Genomic DNA, 12325 nt, shown 5'->3' on the forward strand with positions numbered 1-12325 from the left:
ACGACTCGTTTCGGAAGCCTTAGGACGTCGAGATGCTACGTTGTTGACGGCGGAAGGTAGTCTGAGCTTTTTGTTATCAAAACTTAAGAGTATGGGCAACCCTATTTCAACGAAACTCTACGAGGCGGTTCTGAAGAGAATCAATGAGAGACGAAACATCAAATTGGTTTCACTTCTAAAATTTCTTCAGAACAGCATTGCCTCAACATCATCTGTTGAGTTACCTGGGATTTCACGCAAGTTCGTCAAAGAAGAATGTACTCGTTTTTTCACATGTACTTCCGACGACTAACATGAAGCAACGGTGGATGACACGAGTAAGAACCAACATCAATCTTTAAAGGACGAGTTGGAAACCATTATCCAACAGCATGCTGGATCTAGTAGCATGCCAACGACAGAAAAATTCGATCGCGGAAACATTGCTCAAAAGGTCATTCAAAAAGAGATTTCTCTTTACGAGTTGACCGGAGACCTAACAGCAGCTGGTCTGAAAATCTTGTTAACTGCTCTCAAATCCATCAAGCCAACTTCAACGGATAGCGAGAGAGCTTTTTCGGATTCGGCGAGCATCTGTTCCAAAAGGAGATCATCACTGTCAGATGCAAGTATCCATGAACTTTGCTTCTTGAAATCTTATTTTAAGAGGAGCAACTGATTATAACATGTTTGAGTCTATATTCATTCATTAATTTATTCATTGTTAAGTTTTAAAGTTGAATAAAAGCGTTAATTTTTGGAAAATAATGTTTTTTTAAAGCATATTAAAATTTCCCGGGATCCCGGGATTTCCCGGGATTCAAAAAAAAAAATACCGAATCCCGGGATTTTTTTAGACCCGGGAAATTAGACCCTCTACTTTAGTTAGTAATCTACCGAACGAAGTCAATGAGAACGCGTGATATCAAGGTTTGCACCCATTTTTCCCAAAAACAAAAGAAGCGCTCCGACCGAATCAATTTTTATCTTCATCCGATAGGCCGAAGTGAATTCATTGGCGTTTCAATGGCGTTTCAATGCGTTAGGCCGAGTTTAGAATCCGTAGGCCGAGTTTGGCGTCAAAAAGCAGTGTTAGACTTTTGACAATATCTCAACGATTGGTTTCTCTTTATCAAATCTTACGGTACGTACGGAAAGGTAAATAAGTTTGGAAGCCATTAGTAATAATAACATTCCGTTTGGTGCTAAACTGCGCTAGATTAAGAAAGACTAAGTGCGGGTTGTGCTTAATAGGCCGAAAATGGGGTAGTTAACCCTATATGTATGTTATTCATATTCTAATATCTGTTTGGTGCGTGCCACGTCAGAAATAACGAAAACAACCCAAGTAACCAAAAGTTCCGCATTCAACACTTCCAAGTTCCATAAAGTTCAAATAAAGTTCCGACAGAACTTTCAAGCCACATGAAGCAATCCGCACAAATCTTTTTTTGTAACAAAATTTAATGTACGTAAATATGAAATAATCAGTGGCCCGAATAAATCATAATTCTTATATTGATGCAACATTCCACCCAAAAAAAAGTAAGTTCCAGGATTCGAACCCGTGTATTCGGCATGTGATCTACAATTGCTGACCACTGCGCCACAAGTGTGATTGAATACCATGTGGGCAAACACCAATTTAAATTCATCAAGGTGTTGTGTTTCGTTCTCAAGTCAGTCAGCAGGCTCAGAAAACTCCAACAATAGGCGGGACAACAGCTCACTTTAATATATTTCAGATGACGTAGTGGTTCGTATTGAGACTCTCACGCAGAAGGACTGGGTTTAATTCTTCTAACAGCTCCATAACTAATACTAAATAATGCTGATAAATCAATACACATTAATACCTGCCTTTAGAAATAACCTTCACAAAACCTTTTTAAATTTATTTTCTTAAAGTTCCGTTCAAGTTCCGCCAGAGGCTGCTTAGAATGCTCTTCAATTATGGTACCGCAACTTTCAAATTCTTATAACGACTTAAAAATGAGGCTGCTTAGAATTCTATAGACCACCTTCAACCAAGGTGCTAGCCATAAATAGCCTTTTATCGGAACTTTTGATTACTTGGGAATCACTAAAGAAAAACACCCATCCCTGTCCCCCCGTCCCTCTTATTTCGGGTTAATTTTCTCACAGTTGAATAATCGTTTAATAAATGTACAATAATGTCATATTAAACGTTACTTCACATGAGAATCAACTGTATACAGAGCATCACTTTTTTAACTAAGGGGAAGCAGTGATGTCTAATCAACGCTGAATAATCAAAAATGATATCGAATAAGCTCTGTCACAATTCATATAATTCAATTAAAAGCTTCTCGACATATCTTATACAACACGCAATAGTTCAATGTTTTGTGGTTGAATAAATTCTCCAGATTTGTGTGATCAAAGGCTGAATAGAAGTTATTATTAAAAAAATGCAAGTATTATTAAGCATGCAATTGAATAAAATCGTCAAGAAGTCGTATCTTCAATAGACGATTGTTTGTTGGGATGTTCCCTTAACTTCTACGAATTTTCCACTTCTACGCAATTTTCAGAACTTTTTTTTTCAACGAATTTTTATGAAGATCTATGAAGTTCCCATAATGTGTACTAAGTTTCATCACTTTCTACGATATTGCCTGATTTTTTTAGAAGTCCTTGAAGTTTTACGAAGTTCCCAGAAATTAAAGAAAAATCCCTGGGCTCATGGCCAATTCATAGAGCCTAAAGACGTCTTATTATGCCATCGATATCATATAATTTCTCAAAATTGTTTCTTCTAATCCAGAACCTAAAAAAGTAGTCAACATGAAGGACTTTAAAAAAGTCTTTGTTTTTGGTTCAATATTATTAATCGCTGTTACATAGTAACATCGAACTTGACATGCTTGACAAAATACCGATGGGTCATAAAAAACACACAAAAATTTAGTGGGGGGGCTAGATAATTCTTGAGGGGGCCCAGCCCCCTTCGCACCCCCATTAGCTACGCCAATGTTCACAGGTGAATCGCGAAACAGTATGGAATCGACAATTCGACCGTGTTCCGTCTGGTGAAATCGTTCAAGGAGACCCAGACTACACAGTGGCGAGTTGGCAGCGGAAGAAAAGCGGAAACGACCGACCCCGTGAACGCAAGTAAGGTGAGGGATTACTCCAAGCGCAATCCGAATCTTTCGATTCGGAACGTGTCCAAGAAGGTCAATTCAGCGGGGCCGATGGTGTAGTGGTAAGCGTGATTACCTCTCACCCCAACAGGCCTGGGTTCAATCCCAGTTGGCGCAGCGGGAATGTTCTGAGGCATAACCAAGGGTTGAAACAACATTCTTATTTATGTGTTACACGTTAGCATTCAGTATCTTGATTTATTTGGCCAATACCTTGAATTACTAACCTTTCCGACATGTCTTTGGCCTTGTACATGTGTGTGAAAAGGTAAAGAAGAAGTGCGAAACAGTTACCGATTAGACGCCAAAATCATGTCCGGGACGCGGATGAAGATGTAAAAGTTATTAATTAAAAGTGGTTAAATAAATTGAATTCATCGATTAGCTATTATATTCATCATTGCTCTCGGCCGTCACAACAATATGACATCCGTCAAACTCGCCAGAACTTCGCCTAATAGAAAAATTCTGGGCGATTATGAAGGGCAAGCTCCGGAAAACAGTGAAGGTCTTCAAAAACGACAATGATCTGAAGAAAGAGTGTATGAAAGTGTGTAAGAAAGATGGCGCAAGTGTTGCACAGGATTTGATGGGTAGCGTTAAGTCCAAGGTGTTGGCATTAGGCTAGAAGAGGAGGTTGAACTTTGCCAAAACATAGCTAGTATGTGTTTATATATTCCCTGAGAGTTTAAAAAGTATCCGACTTAAAATTAATTTTTGATGATTATACACTGTGTTATGAAAATTATCCCTGTATTCCTGTTCATCAAATTATCAATAAAAAAAAACTAAAGTAAAATTATCCAAACAAACTCACCTGTAAGTGAATTGGCACTTTTTTCACTGGAGCAGGCGCAGCCATTGTCGTTGCAATATTTTCTCTTATACCAAAACAATAGTTTCACACAAACACACTGTTCTCCGTTCACTAGTTTCTTCTTTCTTCAGTATCTCACCCTTAATATCGATTTCATAAATGAATTGTTGTTCTCGGTTGTAACTGTGAAAAGAAGATTGATGTTTATTGATCGCAATTTCCGATAATCACGCACTTCAATTGCATCGACATAAACTTTCCCACCATTTCCCGCCACTTGGAACCCAGCAGAGCTGCATAAACATAAACCACTTAACAGACCCGTCGTATATTGAACCGTTTTCGACGCTTCACCGCCCTTTTCTGTTTGTAAGCACCACTTATGATTCGATTCTAATCCAAACACGCAGCTCACACACAATCGTTTAGTTTCCAAATAATTTCGACAAACACCACCGTCCGACACCGTCCACACCGGTTGGTAATAATCAAACACCTAACACATCATTACTTTTCGACGGAGATGTCGGTGGGTAATCGAAACAGCTCTTCTTTGCATGTCGGTGTAGGAAGCTGACCGCGACCCATTCAGAGAAGTGCGAGAGAAATGTTTGAAAAGCCTAGGAAGGTGGAAATGAGAAAAACTAATATTTATCGCACCTTCGTTCCAGTAGAGTTGCTGGTAATGTCCAATTTCGGTACTTTTGAGGTACCGTTTGCTTTTTGATGATGATGATGATGATGATGATGATGAAGAGTTGTAGACCCTCAGAAATCTTCAATGCGCCTAAAGAGGGGTCTGGTCAAGGTGAAATTGGATATTGGGTCTGTTGTTGGTTAAGATCGAGCCATGTTGCCTGGCTCCTGTCTGTTTACAGAAATGGGGAATGAACCACATCATCAATCTCAAGTAGTGCACGTCGATTTAATAATCGCTTTTCGGAACGTTATTCTAGCGTTGAGTGCTCTCGAGCCTATGTGCAACAGGTTAGAAGACTATTTACTGTTTTCCATCGTTCGGCTTGTACACCGCACCTGCTAGGTTCTGGTGGGTCACGGTCTGCTGAGGAACAGTTTGAACAGAAACTGTTGCACTTTGTACAAACTGTACTTACGCTTTACCTATTCAAGGAGGTTTTGTTTCGCAAAAAATTGCCCACCGTATAATTCAATTACTGGATGATAATGGAACCCTTCAACAGTAAATGGATCTAGTTTAACAGCACCGAGTAAAAAGTGAACAGGCATCAGGTGTTGTTATGGACGGCATCAGGCGGAAAGATCGCGCATATGGCAATCGGATACCTGGGGGAAGTATCGGATTGCTTCTTTGGCGGCGGGCAAACGCGCGAGCGAGCTATTCTTTTGGTAGGGTTAATTACCCCATTTCCGGCCTATTAAGCACAACCCGCACTTTGTCTTCCTTAATCTAGCGCAGTTTAGCACCAAACGGAATGTTACTATTACTGATGGCTTTCAAATTTATTTACCATTCCGTACGTACCGTAAGATTTGATAAAGAGAAACCAACCGTTGAGATATTGTCAAAAGTCTAACACTGCTTCTTGACGCCAAACTCGGCCTACGGATTCTAAACTTGGCCTAACGCTTTGAAACGCCATTGAAACGCCAATGAATTCACTTCGGCCTATCGAATAAAGATAAAACGTGATTCGGTCGGAGCGCTTTTTTTGTTCTTGGGAATAATGGGTGCAAACCTTCATATCACGCGTTCTCATTGACTTCGTTCCGTAGCTTATTAACTAAAGTATCGTACCAAACGCACAATTGACTTGTTAACTCTGAATTCAAGGATTTATTTGAAGTTTTCTGCTTGATAGGCCCAAAATGGGCGATTAAGCCGAAGTAGTTCTCTACCCTATATGTTGTCGCTGTGCTATTGCTGCGTGAGTAATTCGATAAATGGAAGTGCAGCCAAATTGGATCAACGCATCGAGCAAGACAACGGCGGTGACATTTCAGCCGGATGGTGCCGTTGGTTGCTCCCAATTTATTTCCGCTTCTGGAGTTTTATTGCGTGAAGTCATTGTTGTGGCGATGGCGGCTGTGCGGTCGATTAAGTGATCAAAAGTGACTGGAACATAATTGGAATTGGTACCTGTGGTAAACAGTTACAGACATACTGTTCATTTTGACGTAGCCCAAGTAACAAATCTAGAGCTGCTTGGCTAAATTCAAAATTTATAAAGGTTTTATTGCAGCTGCAACCATTACCTACAGCTTTATGACGGTCATATGCAATGCAAGTCATGGAACATTTTATAGCTATCTACAAAACCCATATAAAGCTTATAAAAACACCAACTGATGCTTATGCTATTTTCACTTATTAAAGGTTTTATGATTGCCTTGAAGTATTAAAAAAAGCAATATGAATTGCCCTTATAAAACCCAAAAATAATTCCTTATATTGCTATATAAGTAAGCGCAATAAAGCTAGTTGGCCATGAAACAGTTATTTTAAAACAATTATAAGCATTCAGTTGCAACTTGTCAGAAGTGTAAACATGCGGTTTATTTCTACAACATAGAAAAGAATCAAAACATTCCGGTATTTCCAAGCGGAGCGCAAAGAAAATCAACAAGATTGTTAGCATGAGCCCGTTTATTTGCTACAGTCAGCCGCAAACCTTCGTGAATAACTCCAACCAAGAAAATAAATGCCGCTGCCTTTTCTGCGGATGTCACAAGCTGTAAAGAGTGTGCTTCCTCACCATTCCGTTGGTCGAAATACATCGAATAGTGACAGTTCTAGGACAAAAAAGTTGAAATCACGCATAACTTTTCATAAAGGTTAATGTACCATTCAAAATTTTTCCAAATGTTTGTAAAATTCATCGGTTGCACCCGTAGAATAGGAATATACATTTGCCCTCAAAAAAAAAATGAATTGCTCTTGTAATATGAAAATAGTGCTCGTAATAAAATCATGCATTATGCTTTTCTGTTCTGCTTTCATTCAATGCACACTGGCACCGGGCCAGGAATGCAACCTAGCGGAGCAAAATTAATAACTCCGAAACGAAGCATTTCCGCGACTTGGTGTCTTGGGCATAGTTTCTCATCATAATAATGACCATCTATTTACATAAACAAATAGTTCAAAACTCTTCCGCAACGATGGCGCCACAATCTTACTTCTTTCTCTGACGTTTTGGAGACTTGATGTTTTGGGCAAAGTTGTTTATCTTGACAAAATGAACAGCTCTCTCAAAGACGTGAAATTTCCACAGCCTACTGGTTCCAAGCTATATGGAGTTAAAAAAAATGTCGAAAATATGTTTTTTTCTTTCTGTTTCGGTTTTTTGCTTACAACTATATAATGTTGTATTTTTCTCTTATGCAAATGCATTAATTAAATAACTTTTGTGAAGAAACATATTGGATTAAGCTTCAAATTTTAAAGATATTGTTGAAAAAACGAAAAAAAACAACAATTTTTGAGCTTTAAAATCTCCCAAAGCGCAAAAATTTGACATTTTCAGCAAAAATTAACCAATACTCAATAAACAAAATATTACAATTTGAGAGAGGTATATTTTGGTGTTTTTTAGATTTCTTCATTTTAGTGAAACATGATTTTTTGACGTAGACTACGTTTTACGGGAAGGTACTGGGGGTAAATCGAAAATCTAAAATTGCGACCGTCACAAAAAGGTGTAAGGTTTTGATCGCTTATAACTTTGTCATTTATAGATGAAATTTAAATTCAAATACACCAATCGATAAGAAATAACTTTCACGATCTGCTTAAATAAATGCTTTTCAATTTTTTTTTTCAAAAAAAATCGTTGAAAAATGTACAAATAAAAAATGATAATTTTATCACTGTTTCAATGAAATAAACGTTCTCCTCAAACCAAGTCGCCATAATCGAGTACCATTTGATTGCGCATCGTTTTGCTTGAACCTGTAAAAATATATAAGAGCGCTGCTGTCGTTACTCCGCTCATTAAAGATTCGGACGAAGCAAATCAGGAAAAGGTGGAATTTTTCGCTCTGCCTCTGCTGAACATTACCGCATTCAGGCTAGAGCGCTGCTGTTGTGAATCCGCTCATTTTTGCATTGGACGGACGGTGTGTTAAAATAGCAGGAGTCTGCGTGATCACCTTGATGACAACCAACGATGGGGTGGAGAGGATGTGGAATTTGTGGAGATCGAACAATTGGTTCTTTACACGCGCCATTAATAAAAAAAACGGCGTGAAATCCTTTTAGGGGCGGGGCTTAGAAAGTAGTTTTTGTGCAGAAATGTAAAAAGGAGGGACTTCGTACATATATATGCTTTACTGTAAGAACTGTCAAAATCCTATGAATTTACACGCTAGTGTTTATGATGATTTTGGGCCGTCCCTGTGTTGAAGTGGGATCCAGTGGGACGGTAAAACTTCATTCACATCTTTAAGTAGAGCTTTACATTGTTGTTTGTTACAAAATGCATGCACCAAGCGGATAAGCGTGTTTCTAGGTTGTGCTGTGTTTAGTTCGATCCAACAAAAATTGAACCTCTGAAAATGGGTTGGAGCCTCTTTGTGTACATGCAAGAATGGAAAAAAGCTTGTAGTTCTAGTTCTTCATTATGTGCTTAAGAGACGGATACATTCCTACGTTAAGCTATCCAATGAGCATTTAGAATTATGATCCTGCTTGGATGGACGAGTTTTTGATTGCTGGCAACTCTGAATATTAAATTTTGGATTATTCTGATGGAAAGAAAGTAAGGGGGCAATCTCCAGGACCCAACAAACCTGTTGAGTAATAATCCGACTAATAATGCGCCAAACCCCTGCTGTTATGTGTCGTGTGTCGTATGTTATCTTTATATAAAAAAAATCAATCCAAATTAGCGGACTTATTGGTTTTATGAGGGTACTGTAGACCATGACTTAGACCTGTAGAGTGCTTTAAAACCTCAATAGAACTTTCAATGTGGTAAATGATTCACTTTAAGTCTATGGAAACAATATTCTTGAAAATCTATGAAGAAAGAGCTGTCGCACGGCATGTTTTTGAGTAAAAACTCAATTGACCCCTACTACAGGTTCTCTTGGGGCATCCCAGTGGTTCCGAGAGCGGCCAATGTGGTCAATAATTCATTTGAAGTTTATGGAAAGCCTATTCATGAAAAACCATGAAGAATGAGCTGTCGCACGGCATGTTTTGGTGTAAAAATGCAATTGTCCTCTGCTCCAGGTTCCCCCGGGGGCATACCGGAGGTCCCGAGAGCGGTAAATGTGGTCACTAATCCATTTAAAGTCTATCAAAAGCCTACTCATGAAAAAGCTTGCAGAAAAAGCTGTCACACGGCATGTATTGGTGTAAAAACGCAATTGACCCCTGCTACAGGATCCCTTTGGGGGTATCCTGTGATTCCAAGAGCGGCCAATGTGGTCAATGATTCATTTGAAGTTTATGGAAAGCCTATTCTTGAAAAACCATGAAGAATGAGCTGTCGCACGGCATGTTTTGGTGTAAAAATGCAATTGTCCTCTGCTCCAGGTTCCCCCGGGGGCATACTGGATGTTCCGAGAGTGGCCAATGTGGTCAATGATGCATATAAAGTTTATCGAAAGTCTATTGACGAGAAATCATGAAGAAAGAGCTGTCGCATGGCATGTTTTGAGTGATTAAATGATCTGCCCGCATTCAGAACCCTTCACCAGAACCGATTCCAGGGAAATGGCCATATCACGGTTGAATATAGGCCGATTTTAGTTCTTGGCATATGATTCGCTTAAAAAATGGTTCTTCTTTTGTTGTATTTACTAAAAATATATATATTTAACCAGCATCATATATAAAATTTCACCAAAAATTTAGCAAGTTAGAAAATCCCTCCGGAAACCTGGAATATCTCCGGTATCTGATGACCAGGATTATTTTCGTGGCTACACCGTAGAACAATATTAGTTTTCCAGTCAATTGCTCTTGGAAGATTTAAAATCGGATCATATTTGGCGAAGTTACAACACTCCAAAGTTGACCAAAAATTTGCCTATCCTAGTTATTTTGAGTAACCCCTGTACATGCTTGTGAACTATTTCCCACCGGAGGTATCCCACTGCGATCAAGCGTTTGGTTAAACGTGTTATCCATAACAAATATTCAACGGAGATGGGATGGGCATTTAAGTGTACACGGAGAATAAATTTTATAACGGAGGATTAAAGACAAGTGTTTCATATGCGGAAATATCCTTAACGGAAAGTCCAGAAACAGTCAGAAAAATAACTAATAAGGCTGAGGAAATGGAGAAAAAATCATGAAAAGTTCACTAACCATCTCAACGTAGTCTACGTCAACCATGCGGTCGTGTCTTGTACACAACCCCACCAATTTTTTCTATAGCTTTTTTTAATGCATTGAAATAGCGTTTTAAAGACTTAACGACTTTGGCAAAGTTGTTTATCTTGATGAAATAAACAACTCTTCTTAAGACGTTAAGACTTCATAGCCTACTGTTTTCGAGGGGCTTATTTTTCAAAATCTTTCGGGGACACGTTTTCTCGTGTGGAAAATGATTACTAGGGCCAAACGAACAACATATCCAAAAATGAGCGTTTTTCGTTAAGATTTAGAGGTGGCGCCTGAGGCCTAAGTCCAATATATCGAACGAAGCTGATTTTCGAACAAGTCTAGTGCGTCTTTAAGTAAACACGTGATTTCGTTATCTTGAAGGGCAAAATGTTTGTCCGTTTGGCGGTATCTTTAACCATTTTCGAGATATACGGCATAGCAGGTTTGGACTTACACCCACGAATATGATCTAGCGCAAACAGTAGTCTTGGCCGTGCTAGATACAGTGAGCGTATGAGTACGATACAGATCGAGCGAGAACGCGAGAGTGTGAGAGAGAGAGCGATTCTCTTCATCGACTATCTCTTTTGATAACCACAGCTATGCAAACAGATTTTGCGCTAATTTTACAACATAGTTTGATAAGGGAGATTCTTATCTAGCATCCAAAACGTCAAATACAATAGGGAAAGCTTTTACAGCTGAGTTATTAACGAAAGAGAATCGATCAATGCAGATAGGATATTTTGAAATGTTTATCTAGAAATGTGTTCATTATATTTGTGTTAAATTTTGTTAATCCATAAAATCGAATTCTCGAATATGACCACACTATGATGAATACTTACCAAAAATAGTATCAGTTAGGTTTTTCTTGTGGAAGTTAACGTTTACAATAAGATTCTGGAAACTTTCTTCGTTTTGAGTTACATTAACCCTTTCAGCGTGGTCGTTTACGAGTTTCAAATTATCGACAATGTTCATACCATGAATATAGGCTTCATCCTTGATTCAGGACGATACAGGGACAGAGAGGAAACCGCTGTTCATACCTAGTGTATCAAATAATTTTGCTGTGTTTGGGTTTTGCCAAACGTGAAAAAGTTGCATTCAACAAGTCTTTGAATAGTAGATCCCGCTTTCTCTGTGGTTTCTTACCTCCTGGTTTCAATCGAATCGACAGTGCGAGATTCTGTCGCTCCATGTCGGGAAGACTTTCATCGAATACAGCAAGCCCAACTAGTTCCTCGCTTAGATACCAACATTGCCAGTTTTATGGATTAAACCCTCCATAAAACTTGCAATGTTGGTATCTAAGCGAGGAACTAGTTGGGCTTGCTGTATTCGATGAAAGTCTTCCCGACATGGAGCGACAGAATCTCGCACTGTCGATTCGATTGAAACCAAAGCATGCTACAAGTCTAAATCATGGTCTACAAAACGCTTATAAAACCGAAATTGTAGCTTGGGAAGTGTGCAACAAAAATTTCTTTTGGGTCTTAGGCCTCTGGCGCCACCTTTAAATCTTAACGAAAACGCTCATTTTTGGATCTGTTCCTCATTTGGCCCTAGTAATCATTTTCCACATTGAAAACTTAGTCCCACCCTACAAGGGCTATCCCGAGGGCTATCCGTCAAATTCATGATTATATTCGTAATGTAACTCAAAACGAAAATTTCCAGAATCTTATTGTAAATGTGAACTTCCACGAGAAAAACCTACACAGCAAAAACATTATTTTGATATCACGTCAAAGTGGATGCACTACAATCATGTCGAAAATATGGTGTAATATTACTTGCTAAAAAGGACAAAATTATCATTAATACAATGCATGAACTGACATTACGCTGCTTTTACTGCATTTGTTTATTTATGCGGTCATAAAAATTACATGAAATTTTCGACATGATTGTAGTGCATCCACTTTGATGTGATATCAAAATTATTTTTTTGCTGTGTAACTGACTTGAAGAAAAGTACTATTGTTGATAAGTATTCGTCATAGTGAGGTCATATTCGAGAATTGGATTTTACGGATT

At 38.6% G+C, this 12325-nt stretch overlaps 1 protein-coding gene across 3 annotated transcripts in view; it reads right to left on the reverse strand.

Annotated features, from left to right (window-relative positions):
- The window catches only part of CRMP (Collapsin Response Mediator Protein), a 142467-nt gene that overhangs the window by 73965 nt on the left and 56177 nt on the right, over positions 1-12325 (reverse strand). For all 3 annotated transcript variants that reach the window (XM_065239817.1, XM_065239798.1, XM_065239808.1), the window contains exon 2: positions 3964-4146. In XM_065239817.1, coding sequence (XP_065095889.1) covers positions 3964-4008 — 45 coding nt within the window. In that variant the 5' untranslated portion in view covers positions 4009-4146. The remainder of the gene's footprint in view (positions 1-3963; positions 4147-12325) is intronic.

The sequence above is a fragment of the Ochlerotatus camptorhynchus genome, unplaced genomic scaffold (assembly GCF_037179485.1).
Source record: "Ochlerotatus camptorhynchus isolate MF236.1 unplaced genomic scaffold, CSIRO-AGI_Acam_v1.1 ptg000006l, whole genome shotgun sequence".
NCBI classification, from domain to species: domain Eukaryota; kingdom Metazoa; phylum Arthropoda; class Insecta; order Diptera; family Culicidae; genus Ochlerotatus; species Ochlerotatus camptorhynchus.